At 41.9% G+C, this 12,604-nt stretch overlaps 2 protein-coding genes across 2 annotated transcripts in view; both read right to left on the bottom strand.

Annotated features, from left to right (window-relative positions):
- LOC131953415 (uncharacterized) overlaps positions 1 to 2,445 on the bottom strand; it is a 3,004-nt gene extending 559 nt beyond the window's left edge. The window contains exons 1-3 of the mRNA XM_059316583.1: positions 2,405 to 2,445; positions 554 to 768; positions 291 to 344 (exon numbers count right to left, since the gene is read on the bottom strand). Of these exons, the coding sequence (XP_059172566.1) occupies positions 291 to 344; positions 554 to 760 (261 nt within the window). The 5' untranslated portion in view covers positions 761 to 768; positions 2,405 to 2,445. The remainder of the gene's footprint in view (positions 1 to 290; positions 345 to 553; positions 769 to 2,404) is intronic.
- Positions 2,446 to 8,280: 5,835 nt separating this feature from the next.
- On the bottom strand, positions 8,281 to 9,937 carry LOC131953417 (uncharacterized). Its single transcript, XM_059316586.1, has 4 exons — positions 9,839 to 9,937; positions 9,438 to 9,627; positions 9,138 to 9,191; positions 8,281 to 8,976 (listed from the first exon to the last, which is right to left on the bottom strand). Exons 2-4 carry the CDS (start codon positions 9,618 to 9,620, stop codon positions 8,890 to 8,892), a joined length of 324 nt encoding a protein of 107 aa, XP_059172569.1. The 5' UTR covers positions 9,621 to 9,627; positions 9,839 to 9,937; the 3' UTR covers positions 8,281 to 8,889.
- Positions 9,938 to 12,604: the final 2,667 nt, after the last annotated feature.

Here is a 12,604-nt window from a genome sequence, read left to right as displayed (position 1 = left end):
CTAGACTAGACCGGCTAGACTGGTCCGGTTAGACCAGACCGGCTAGACTGATACGGCGAGACTAGACCTGCTAGACTGGACCGGCTAGACTAGACCGGCTAGACTGGTCCGGTTAGACTAGTCCGTCAAAAAGATGATTATAATTTATATCAACTTTCCCTAACGAGATGCCATTACAATTGCCATAATTTATATCACTTTTCCCTAAAGAGATGCCACTAAAATTGCCATAATTTAATCAAATTTCCCTATCGAGATGATGCCATTAATGACTAGCACTGTAGACTCACCTCGCCATCACAGTCAACCACCAACACATAGTTGTAGTTGTAGCCATTGACAACCTGGAAACAAAACGACGCCAATTAGACCAGACATCGGTTATTTACATAGTAGAAAAGGAAAATTTATGCCACATACACACACACACTTTACCAGCACATTCACACACACACTTTACCAGCACGTACACACACTCAGAAAACTATGGTTTCTCCACACATACATACAGATACGTCCCCAGCACATACGTACATACAAACAGCCACATTACCTGAACTTGAGCCTTTTTAAATTCGACAAACTCGCATTCTTTGTCCTGTTTTTCGCGGATGAGCCCCAGGGCGTACTGCACCCCCTCATCCCCCGGGCCGACCTCCACGTCTATCCAACCGCCCGGCATCCCCTCCCAGGGCGGGAGTTCGGTTGTGTCGTCTGCCAGAGACAGGGTTGCTAACGTCAACAGTATCAGGTACTTCATTGTGGAATCTGGGGATTATAGGGCAGACTTGAGTCTTTTATAGCAGAGGATTCAGGGGTCATGACCGTACATGGCTGATTTGAATTTTATTGAACTGACACATTACACTACAATGGGCATGACCTCACATCGCGTGGTTCGTAAGATTAGAACCAAAAATATGAACTAAATGATGGACATAGACGGTCTCAAGTGATGGATGGTCTCAAATAAGAAAGCAAACCAAGTTTTAAAAAATTATAATTTAAAATAATCAGTTTTTTAAAAGCATTAAAAAATAAAATAAAGCAAACTTGTTTACTTTAGTTTTAGTAGCAAAAATGTGTTAGAGATTTCGTGAGCGACCAAAACTTTTACCAAGGAAAGCTTATTTGTTTTGCTTTATTTTCAGTACATTTAAAAACTTTTTTTTTAAAAAAGGTGCTTTTGTTTTTATTTTCTATTTGTAATTTCGAATTTTTTTTTAAATTTCACTGAGACGTATAAAAAAAACAATTAGTTTTTTCTCCCGTTCGGTTCGTATTTAATTAAGTCGACACATATTACTCTTTAAAAATTAAATTGTGTTGACTAACTCAATATTTAATTCGATTTAAAATGAGATATTCCTGCGGTGTCTTCGAAGACTAATGCATCTGGAAAGATTGAACGAAATCGCTGCAGTAGCAGAGGGTCAACATTGCGTTATAAAATTTGCCACAAACCCATAGACAGATAGACAGACAATGTAAACTAAATAAGGGCATGAAATACTCGGACCTATAAGCTCTAAATTGGTGCTCTTGCTTCGGTCAGCGGTAGGGGAAAAAGTCGCTACAGATTGTCCAAAAGACGGATTAACACAATTTTTTTATCCATGTCAATGGGCCAAACTCTGCTAGGCCCAAGAGAAGCGACATCGTGAGATCTATGGCCAATTTAAAAATAAAGAGCGCGGCACAATCAAGTGTAAAACAGTGTAGGGTCCGGCTGTATATGACCACAAATATTAGGCCCTGCTGAAACGTTATCACAACAAAAAACAATGGTAAATGCAAAAGTCACACGTGAATAGTATGAGATTTTTTTTGCGAAATAAACTAGATCTATTGTTATTTAAAATATCATTTCAACCTATAAAATGTATAGCCTAAGTAACTGAAATTTAGACCTAGTGTTATAGAAACTCATATTATGGCAGCATACAAATGGATAACAAATTTGATCCAGCCACTTTTGCCGTAAGCTTGCCGTAGGCAAGTCGTTCGAAACTCGAGACGTTCGTAGTCCGAAATATCATTTCAACCTATAAAATGTATAGCCTAAGTAACTGAAATTTAGACCTAGTGTTATAGAACCTCATATTATAGATGCATACAAATGGATAACAAATTTGATCCAGCCACATTTGCCGTAAGCTTGCCGTAGGCAAGTCTTTCGAAACTCGAGACGTTCGTAGTCCGAAATATCATTTCAACCTATAAAATGTATAGCCTAAGTAACTGAAATTTAGACCTAGTGTTATAGAAATTCATATTATGGATGCATACACATGGATAACAAATTTGATCCAGCCACTTTTTCCGTAAGCTTGCCGTAGGCAAGTCGTTCGAAACTCGATACGTTCGTAGTCCGGGGTGGATGTAGTAGAATTATTTTTCTTACCTCCAGCCCTGTTTGGTACTACTGGAGAAATAAAACGTTTACAGAGAGTTGAAACAAATAAACGAAACAAAACTTACCGTTTGTGTTAGAGGTTATTCCAAACTCGCCTGGGGCCGTGGGTTTTTATACATTCGTTTTTCATTGGCTCCATCATGCCATTATGCTAATGAGGTAACTGAAACAGATGGGACTTAACAAATTAATTAGCTTTCAACTGACACGTGATCCAATGTCGATTCTGGATTGTTCTTTTTTCAGGCCATGTTACAAGGCAAAGGTTGTTATTTCATTCGGCTGTCGCTTAATTAGTCGGCTATTAACATCAGACCACGATCAATTAATCAAAGGCGTCACCAGTATCAGTTGATGAACCGTGTTACCTTTCAAAGTACCCAGTCACCACTCCCAATAGATAAACAGCGTCACCACTCCCAGTAGATAAACAGTGTCACCACTCTCAGTAGATAAACAGTATCACCACTCCCAGTAGATAAACACTGTCACCACTCCCAGTAGATAAACAGTGTCACCACTCAAAGTAGATATACAGTATCACCAATCCCAGTAGATAAACAGTATCACCACTCCCAGTAGATAAACAGTGTCACCACTCACAGTAGATATACAGTGTCACCACTCCCAGTAGATATACAGTGTCACCACTCACAGTAGATAAACAGTGTCACCACTCGCAGTAGATATACAGTGTCACCACTCACAGTAGATAAACAGTGTCACCTGCAAGTAGATAAACAGTGTCACCACTCACGGTAGATAAACAGTGTCACCACTCACGGTAGATAAACAGTGTCACCACTCCCAGTAGATAAACAGTGTCACCACTCACGGTAGATAAACAGTGTCACCACTCCCAGTAGATAAACAGTGTCACCACTCACGGTAGATAAACAGTGTCACCACTCACGGTAGATAAACAGTGTCACCACTCACAGTAGATAAACAGTGTTACCACTCACAGTAGATAAACAGTGTCACCACTCCCAGTAGATAAACAGTGTCACCACGCCCAGTAGATAAACAGTGTCACCACGCCCAGTAGATAAACAGTGTCACCACGCCCAGTAGATAAACAGTGTCACCACGCCCAGTAGATAAACACTGTCACCACTCCCAGTAGATAAACACTGTCACCACGCCCAGTAGATAAACAGTGTCACGACTCACAGTAGATAAACAGTGTCACCACTCACGGTAGATAAACAGTGTCACCACTCACGGTAGATAAACAGTGTCACCACTCCCAGTAGATAAACAGTGTCACCACTCACGGTAGATAAACAGTGTCACCACTCCCAGTAGATAAACAGTGTCACCACTCACGGTAGATAAACAGTGTCACCACTCACGGTAGATAAACAGTGTCACCACTCACAGTAGATAAACAGTGTCACCACTCACAGTAGATAAACAGTGTCACCACTCCCAGTAGATAAACAGTGTCACCACGCCCAGTAGATAAACAGTGTCACCACGCCCAGTAGATAAACAGTGTCACCACGCCCAGTAGATAAACAGTGTCACCACGCCCAGTAGATAAACACTGTCACCACGCCCAGTAGATAAACACTGTCACCACTCCCAGTAGATAAACAGTGTCACCACTCGCAGTAGATAAACAGTGTCACCACTCCCAGTAGATAAACAGTGTCACCACTCCCAGTAGATAAACAGTGTCACCACTCACAGTAGATAAACAGTGTCACCACGCCCAGTAGATAAACAGTGTCACCACGCCCAGTAGATAAACAGTGTCACCACGCCCAGTAGATAAACAGTGTCACCACGCCCAGTAGATAAACACTGTCACCACTCCCAGTAGATAAACACTGTCACCACTCCCAGTAGATAAACAGTGGCTTGTTGTACTCGCGTCATTACTGTTATCGTCGTTACTGTTATCGTCGTTACTGTTATCGTCGTTACTGTTATCGTCATTACTGTTATCGTCATTACTGTTATCGTTGTATGATCTCTCAACCAGCTGGCTAATTTACATATGGTAATCCACACCTGGATGTTCCGTTAATGTATGGGTAGTAGGTGATGCTAGAGTACACCTCATTAGTGTGTGGGGTGGGGCTAGAGTACACCTCATTAGTGTGTGGGGTGGGGCTAGAGTACACCTCATTAGTGTGTGGGGTGGGGCTAGAGTACACCTCATTAGTGTGTGGGGTGGGGCTAGAGTACACCTCATTAGTGTGTGGGGTGGGGCTAGAGTACACCTCATTAGTGTGTGGGGTGGGGCTAGAGTACACCTCATTAGTGTGTGGGGTGGGGCTAGAGTACACCTCATTAGTGTGTGGGGTGGGGCTAGAGTACACCTCATTAGTGTGTGGGGTGGGGCTAGGGTACACCACATTAATGTGTGGGGTGGCGCTAGGGTACACCTTATTAATGTGTGGGGTGGGTCTAGGGTACACCTCCTTTATGTGTGGGGTGGGGCTAGGGTACACCTTATTAATGTGTGGGTGGGGTTAGGGTACACCTCATTAATGTGTGGGGTGGGGCTAGGGTACACCTCCTTTATATGTGGGGTGGGACTAGGGCACACCTCATTAATGTGTGGGGTGGGAGTAGGGTACACCTCCTTTATGTGTGGGGTGGGGCTAGGGTACACCTCCTTTATGTGTGGGGTGGGAGTAGGGTACACCACATTAATGTGTGGGGTGGGGCTAGGGTACACCTCATTAATGTGTGGGGTGGGGCTAGGGTACACCACATTAATGTGTGTGGTGGGGCTAGGGTACACCACATTAATGTTTGTGGTGTGGCTAGTGTACACCACATTAATGTGTGGGGAGGGGCTAGGGTGCACCTGATTAATGTGTGGGGTGGGGCTAGGGTACACTTCATTAATGTGTGAGGATAGTGTACACCTCATTATTGCTGGCTAGTGTACACCTAATTAATGTATGGGGAGGGGCTAGTGTACACTTAATTAATGTGTGGGGTGTGGTAAGTGTACATCTCATTAATGTGTGGTTTAGGATACGTGTAATCATTATCTGGCGTGAGCTGGGCATAACTTCACTTTGTGAGGACATTTGATCCTTACTAATGTTTGTGCTTTAAATGTTAATTATTTGAGATCAGTTCGCGAGATAAAAAAAAACTATTACCGTAAAACCCGTATACCAGTCTAACTTCTAGTAAAGGTTTATACAAATATTATTTTAAGAGCTTAGTTATATGTAGGTGCGCAGGATTACTTTTCCTACATGAAAATCTACTTTCCTCTGACAAATGTATGTTCTATGACTTTTTTATAGCATGGGCCAACAGTAACTGGGTACCTGGCCAATGGCCAACAGTAACTGGGCGCCTGGCCATGTAGGGCCAATGGCCAACAGTAACTGGGTACCTGGCCAATGGCCAACAGTAACTGGTCGTGTTGGGGCAGTGGCCAACAGTAACTGGGTACCTGGCCAATGGCCAACAGTAACTGGTCGTGTTGGGGCAATGGCCAACAGAACTGGACATTATGGCCCATGTTACCCATGTTACCTGCAGAGTTGGGCCATGTTAAGTGTTGCTAACGTCAGCAGAAACAGGTACTTCATTCTGGGATATGGGGATTATATAGCAGACTTGAGTCTTTAATAGCAGAAGATTCAGGGGTTATGACCTTGGATGTTTTCAGAGACATGAATTTAAACTAAAGATGTGCGCTGATGTCTCTCAAATTTTTTTTTTTTAATTCTGAGCCATAAATATCAACCATTAAACCGGTTGGTCACACCAAACTATGTTACACCTGTTACACCTTTTAACTGGTGTCAACCCTCCCCCTCCCTTTGGTTATATGGCGTCCTATTGTGTACACTAATGTTCAGTGGCGTAGCGAGGTCGGGTGTCACCCGGTGCGGCACTTAATGGTGTCACCCCCCCTCCCCCCAGAGGCGTAGCGAGCCTTCCCGGGGACAAACTTTCAAACTTTAGATTTGCACCCCCCCCCCCCAAACTTTCGATATGCACCCTCCTCGAACTTACGATTTGCACCACCCTCTATATTTTTCTCTATATACTTTGCAATTTTTTGCCTTGGTGTCACCCCCCTAAATGGTGTCACCCGGTGCGGTCCGCAACCCCCGCCCCCCCTCCCCCCCTTACTACGCCTCTGGTAATGTTGTAGAGTTGTAGATATCTGTAGATATCTATAAATAGAGTGTGATTTACGATGTTTATCACACTATAATTAGCAGTTTTAAACTTGACGTCATGCAGCCACATTATCGAGAGTTGTCAATCTGTAGTTAAAGGTATACTTAATTCACTTATTAATTTATAGAAATGACATTTAAAACCAAAAGAAGAATAAGTTCCACTTCCGGTTACCGGAAATCGCTGAAAAGTTGATACAGAACTACAAATTTGATATAATACTTATATATGAAATTTCATAGATCATGTCCACAGACACACAGACACACAGACACACACACACAAAGACACACACACACACAAACATAAGGACGAAATTGCAAAATTATGTTTTTTTCGACTCACTGAGTTGTAAAAGATCAAGATTTGTGAAAATCTCGCTATCGATTTTTTTGCACGATTACAATACTTCCTCTATACTTCGGTGACAAGAAAAATGCGCACACAGAAAAATGCGCAAACAGAAAAATGTGCAACCAGAAAATAGCGCAATCAGAAAAAAGCGCACACAGAAAAGTACGCAAAGAGAAAAATGCGCAACCAGATAAAATGTGCCGCTCTAGTGATGTTAGGCTCTACACAACCCCTCCCCACCCCCTAAACAAACCTGGCGTCGTTCAGCTGCTCCTAACGCGGAATCAAATCGTTTAATTATCCAGCTGATTTGTACTAATTGACATCAAATTAGAAACACACAGATGGAAGCCACGTATATATGGCGGGCTATTAATGTAGTGGGGTGGGGCAGCTCCTTGTCACATTTCTGTTGACTGTGGTCAGTTAATTGTGGTCTGTTGGTCAAATGGTTGTGGTCAGTGTCTAACACTATAGCGACTGGCTTCCGACAATGAAAACAGCGAAGTTTGCTGTGACGACAGACGTAATATCTACATCTATAATTGCCCCCCCCCCACCAGCTACGCCATCTGGTAGGTGTAGGTCCCGCCATTCAGTCAGAGGAAGCAGTGTCCTATGTTTTCAATATGGGGTGGTAAAGCTCTGTATGTGTGTATGTATGTGGCCTATGTTTACAATATGGGGTGGTACAGCTCTGTATGTGTGTATGTATGTGTGTATGTGTGTGGCCTATGTTTACAATATCGGGTGGTACAGCTCTGTATGTGTGTATGTATGTGGCCTATGTTTACAATAAGGGGTGGTACAGCTCTGTATGTGTGTATGTATGTGGCCTATGTTTACAATATCGGGTGGTAAAGCTCTGTATGTGTGTATGTATGTGGCCTATGTTTACAATATCGGGTGGTAAAGCTCTGTATGTGTGTATGTATGTGGCCTATGTTTACAATATGGGGTGGTACAGCTCTGTATGTGTGTATGTATGTGGCCTATGTTTACAATATCGGGTGGTAAAGCTCTGTATGTGTGTATGTATGGTGCCTAAGTTTACAATATGGGATGGTACAACTCTGTATGTGGGTATGTATGTGGCCTATGTTGTGTATGTGTATGTGTGTGTGAGTGCGTGTGTGGATTTGGTGGTGGAAAACCAAAAGACAACTAAAAACATAACACCAGCATGGTACTAAAACATAACAACACCAGCATGATACTAAAACATAACAACACCAGCATGATACTAAAACATAACAACACCAGCATGATACTAAAACAAAACAACACCAGCATGATACTAAAACATAACAACACCAGCAAGATACTAAACTCATATTTTATTCACGCATGTATTACAGCCGCCATATTGGATGATCTCTCAACGTACTCTGTCACTAATAGTGCGCCGAACTGAGTTCCTTCCCCTACGTTTGAGTACAGGCTACACTAAACCTGCCCTCTCTCATGCATGGGGATCTATCGTTGTTGTTTTTTTTTTAAAGTAATTAACATTTTAAAACCGCCTACATTTCGACAGTGGCGTAGCGAGGGGGGGGTGCGGACCGCACCGGGTGACAACATTTAGGGGGGTGACACCAAGGCAAAAATTAGCAAAATACAGAGAGAAAAATGATAATTCCACTTAATTAAGTGATTAATTCGAGTGCTAAATAGTCTTTTAAAAGGTACAAATCGAAAGTTTGAAGGGGGGGTGGGGCAAATCGAAAATTGAAAGTTTGTCCCCGGGAAGGGTCGCTACGCCTCTGGGGGTGACAACATTAAGTGCCTCACCGGGTGACACCCGACCTCGCTACGCCACTGCATTTCGATTATTTTAATATGACGATAAAAGATTGAATTATCATTCAACTTTTGCTGCCTTAAGTGACCTTGATCTGTGAGTGGCCAACAGGAACTGGATGTCTGAGCTTGTGGCCATTGGCCAGGAACTACACGCAAGATGGCCCTTGCGTCACGGTGAAGCGGGTGTCTGAGGGGTCCCAGGGCATCTGGACTGTTACGTCACACCTGCTGACCTGCGTACAGTGACATGTTTACATGACGTCATTGGGCGAGTTATCCTTGGGGTGGGGGGGGGAGGGGGCTAGTTTATTTGTATTTTTAGTTTACACCAAATTAACAGTGTTCAGGAAATATATGTTAATAGTCACGTGACGTGGAAGTCATGAGGTCTCACCTGCCCTGCACAGTTCACATTCATGACGTAATGCAAAGTGAAGGATATGCCGTCCTGAAAAGGACAAAAACGGACAGGTATTACAAGCTTGACAAACTGATACTTTGAACCTATGGAGCATGCCACTATAGAACCATAAAAACTACTGCTTTAGACCCATAAAAATAGCTACTTTAGACCCATGTAATTAACTACTTTAGACCCATCATTTTAATTTTCCCACTTTTTCACCACTGATTTTCTGCCTATGATCAACATCCAAACTATTTCGTCATCGTCCTTGAATATTTATTTACTTACCTCCATTCGACCTTGAGCCGTATCAAAGTTTATAAAATCACATGTCAGACCCCCCTTCAGGTCCCCGATGACCCCGAGGGCGTAGGTCACGGTGTCGTCATCAGGGTCAACCAGTACATCCACCATTTCCTGGTCTTCTGCCAGACACACAGAGGCCAAAGCCAGGAGAAACAGGTACTTCATTGTGTGGCTGGAACAGTACACATACTTGCTGGTCAACAAACGGTCAACAATGTGGGGGTCATTAACATTTTGACCAACACTGGCATTATAAAATGACAATAAACGATCAACAAATGTGGGCCATTCACGTTTAACCAACACTGGCAGTAGTACCTGTTAGTTGTGGTCAAATGTAGTGGTCCGTTGGTCATTTGTCCACTATAAAAACAAACCCCTACCTTTGAGCCTGGCTTGAGATCCCTGAGATTTATGTCAACAAACACAAACACAAACCCAAACACTCGCCCGCCATGTTTTATAGCGCTGTGATAATTATGTGAGTTTATTTCTGGCTGAGCTGGTTGTTATGCTAATGAGATGACTCACACTTGTAGCGTGTGAACCATTGCGACAGTGTTCATTCAATGTCCTGTTTTGTCGCATCTAAGTACTCAAGTACCGACATTTTGTCGCGGACTGTCCAGAGTACCGAGCGGATTGCCCCTAGTACAAGGAGAATGTCCGGTTTATCCCAAGTACTAGGAGGATCTTATGTGAGACTGCATAGTGGATCTTATATAAAGCTGTAAAGAGGATCTGATATAAAGCTGTAAAGAGAATATTATATAAAGCTGTGAAGTGGATCTTATGTGATGTTATAAGAATCTTCTTTGAGGCTGCAAATATTATCTTATATTAGACTATAAAGTGCACATGTTTTGTAAGGTTGTAAAGAGGATCTTAAATGGGGCTGTAAAGAGGACTTAACCTTGTACCAGTAGTCGTGGGATAATTTGGCAATGAAATGACACGTTCACGGAACGACCGACCTCCATCAAACATCTCCAAATGTCAGTGGCATTAGCGTCAATTATATAGTGACGTGTACCAGCAATCTCCAATCTCTTTTATTGGGAAGATCGGTTGGGGGGATGTGACTAAAGTAGGAAGAGAGTGTTTAGGGTTGGCATTGGTACTGTATGTAATTGTAAATTAATCATTTAATGAGGGCCATTTGTGCAGATCTACTGTAACATGTGGCCGCCATTAGCTCGCTCGCCTAGCCCGGGTTACTTGTGTAAACCAGCCGTTTCAACCCATTTCACTACAATGAACTCGACAGAGAATAGTCTCAAACTTATTCGAAAGGCCCATTGACATTTCAAAAATCATGTACTATGTTTAAAATGAATATGGTTATAAAAATATGATTGTTTGATTTACTACAGATAAGATGTAATTGAAGTTTTTTGTAGTTTCGGTAACTAAACAAAGTAAAAAAAAAGCCAAAATATTTTAATTGTTTAAATTTATGAAAGAAATTGAAAACAAAAATGTCTTAACTAGGTCATTAAAAAAAATGAATTAATAATAATTGTATCGGCTAAGTTTTGAGTATAAATTATAATGAGTTTTTTTATGAAGTGGGATTTTCAGAATATCGATCACAGAGTTCATGTACAGCCAATCAATGTTTGTCTTACGAAATTATAACATGAGGTAATAACATTGGCTTGATGAAAAAACAAGTAATTAAAAAAAGTCTAGTGACAATTTTAGCGCAATTTCCTTATGTTATCTAAAAATAGCTCTGTCGTAGCGTAAATCAAGAGCAGGGTTAGTAAAAACATTGGTTAGTTATTAAAACGTTTTTTTATTAATTTTTTTTTCAGTATTTTACATGTTTTATTTACAACGAGCCGGCCCGCGGCATAACATACGCCGCTATTTAGTTGTTGTTTTTTTCTACTTTTCAGTAATTCATAATTTGTGAATTCGACTGTACCAACGCTGACACTGAAAATATTTCTGTAAAACACTAAACCCCCCTTCCCCCCCCCCCCACGTGAAAGCAGCCTCCTCTTAGTTACCTCCTCTAAGTTTAAAATAGTTTCAAACTAAATTATCTGCCCCTAATAGCCGTCACCAAACCCGTCTCTAAGATTGTAAAATGTAAACAGCGTGACCACAGCTTACCAAACCATGTGAGGGGGTGGGGGGTTGGGGGTGGTAGCGATAGAGAGGAAGAGAGGGGACTGTAAGGCGAGGTTGCAGCTTGTTTTCTAACGGCTCCCAGAAGAGAATTATATATATAGATAGAGTTACATGACTAAAAACCATTGCGCGCCTAGCTACCGAACGTGATGTCGCAGCCATTGAACGTGATGGCGCAGCTATTGAACGTGATGACGCGTGTGGTGTTGTTGGATAAAATGCCTACTAATTCGGTCCAAATTTTAATTAATTCAATTTTTTTGTTGTGACCGAACGAAAAGATATTTTTGAAAACTTTCTTCGGCAATATTGTTCTAAATTATGGCAGGAATCGATTGGTACATGTTTCAAGTCGCTAAGTGGTCTGGTTGCCGAGATATGGGCCAAAAACTGCATTATTTCGAGGTTTTTGGCTGTTCCGGGAAATCCATGAAAGAAACCCGGAATTTTTATGGCCTATGTTCATCCTCGTAACTTGCTTAACCTAATTGCTTTGAAACTAGTCCTCGATATTGCTTCGTTGAGGAGGAGATACGACTTAAAGCTGCGGACACACATTCATCCATCCGTTCATCCATCCATCCAGAAATGACAGGTTAATAAACGCAATTCTCCACAATGGAAATTAAGTTAAAAAATTGAAAGGTAGCCTTCAACTAAATTATTTTCAAGTTTTCTGGATTTGCAAATTTTATAACATTGATTCTAAAAATATTACATTTATGAATTATTTTCACGCTTAATTAAGTTTTTAAGTTGTTTTTTTTTCATTGTCGCTTTGATGACAAAATCTAAAAAATAAAACGATTTTATCCATGTCAGTGGCGTAGGCAGGGGGGGGTTAGGGGGGGTCATAACCCCCCCCCCCCCATAGACCCCTCGGTATATATAAAAAGTATGAGGGGGGTGCAAATCGAAAGTTTGAAGGGGGGTGCAAATCGAAAGTTTGAGGGGGGGGTGCAAATCGAAAGTTTGAGGGGGGGTGCAAATCGAAAGTTTGAGGGGGGGGG

The sequence above is a fragment of the Physella acuta genome, unplaced genomic scaffold (genome assembly GCF_028476545.2).
Source record: "Physella acuta isolate Inbredline_101_S28 unplaced genomic scaffold, ASM2847654v3 ptg000920l, whole genome shotgun sequence".
NCBI classification, from domain to species: Eukaryota; Metazoa; Mollusca; class Gastropoda; family Physidae; genus Physella; species Physella acuta.
This window is presented reverse-complemented; position numbering and strand designations above follow the sequence as displayed.

Bases quoted from the DNA above. Each gene is read 5' to 3' on its own strand.
- LOC131953417 (XM_059316586.1), bottom strand. From the start codon at position 9,620: ATGAAGTACCTGTTTCTCCTGGCTTTGGCCTCTGTGTGTCTGGCAGAA. The intron at 9,192-9,437 runs GTAAGTAAATAA...TGTCCTTTTCAG, and splicing joins CGGCTCAAGGTCGAATGGAG to GACGGCATATCCTTCACTTT. The intron at 8,977-9,137 runs GTGAGACCTCAT...CACTGTACGCAG, and splicing joins ATGTGAACTGTGCAGGGCAG to GTCAGCAGGTGTGACGTAAC.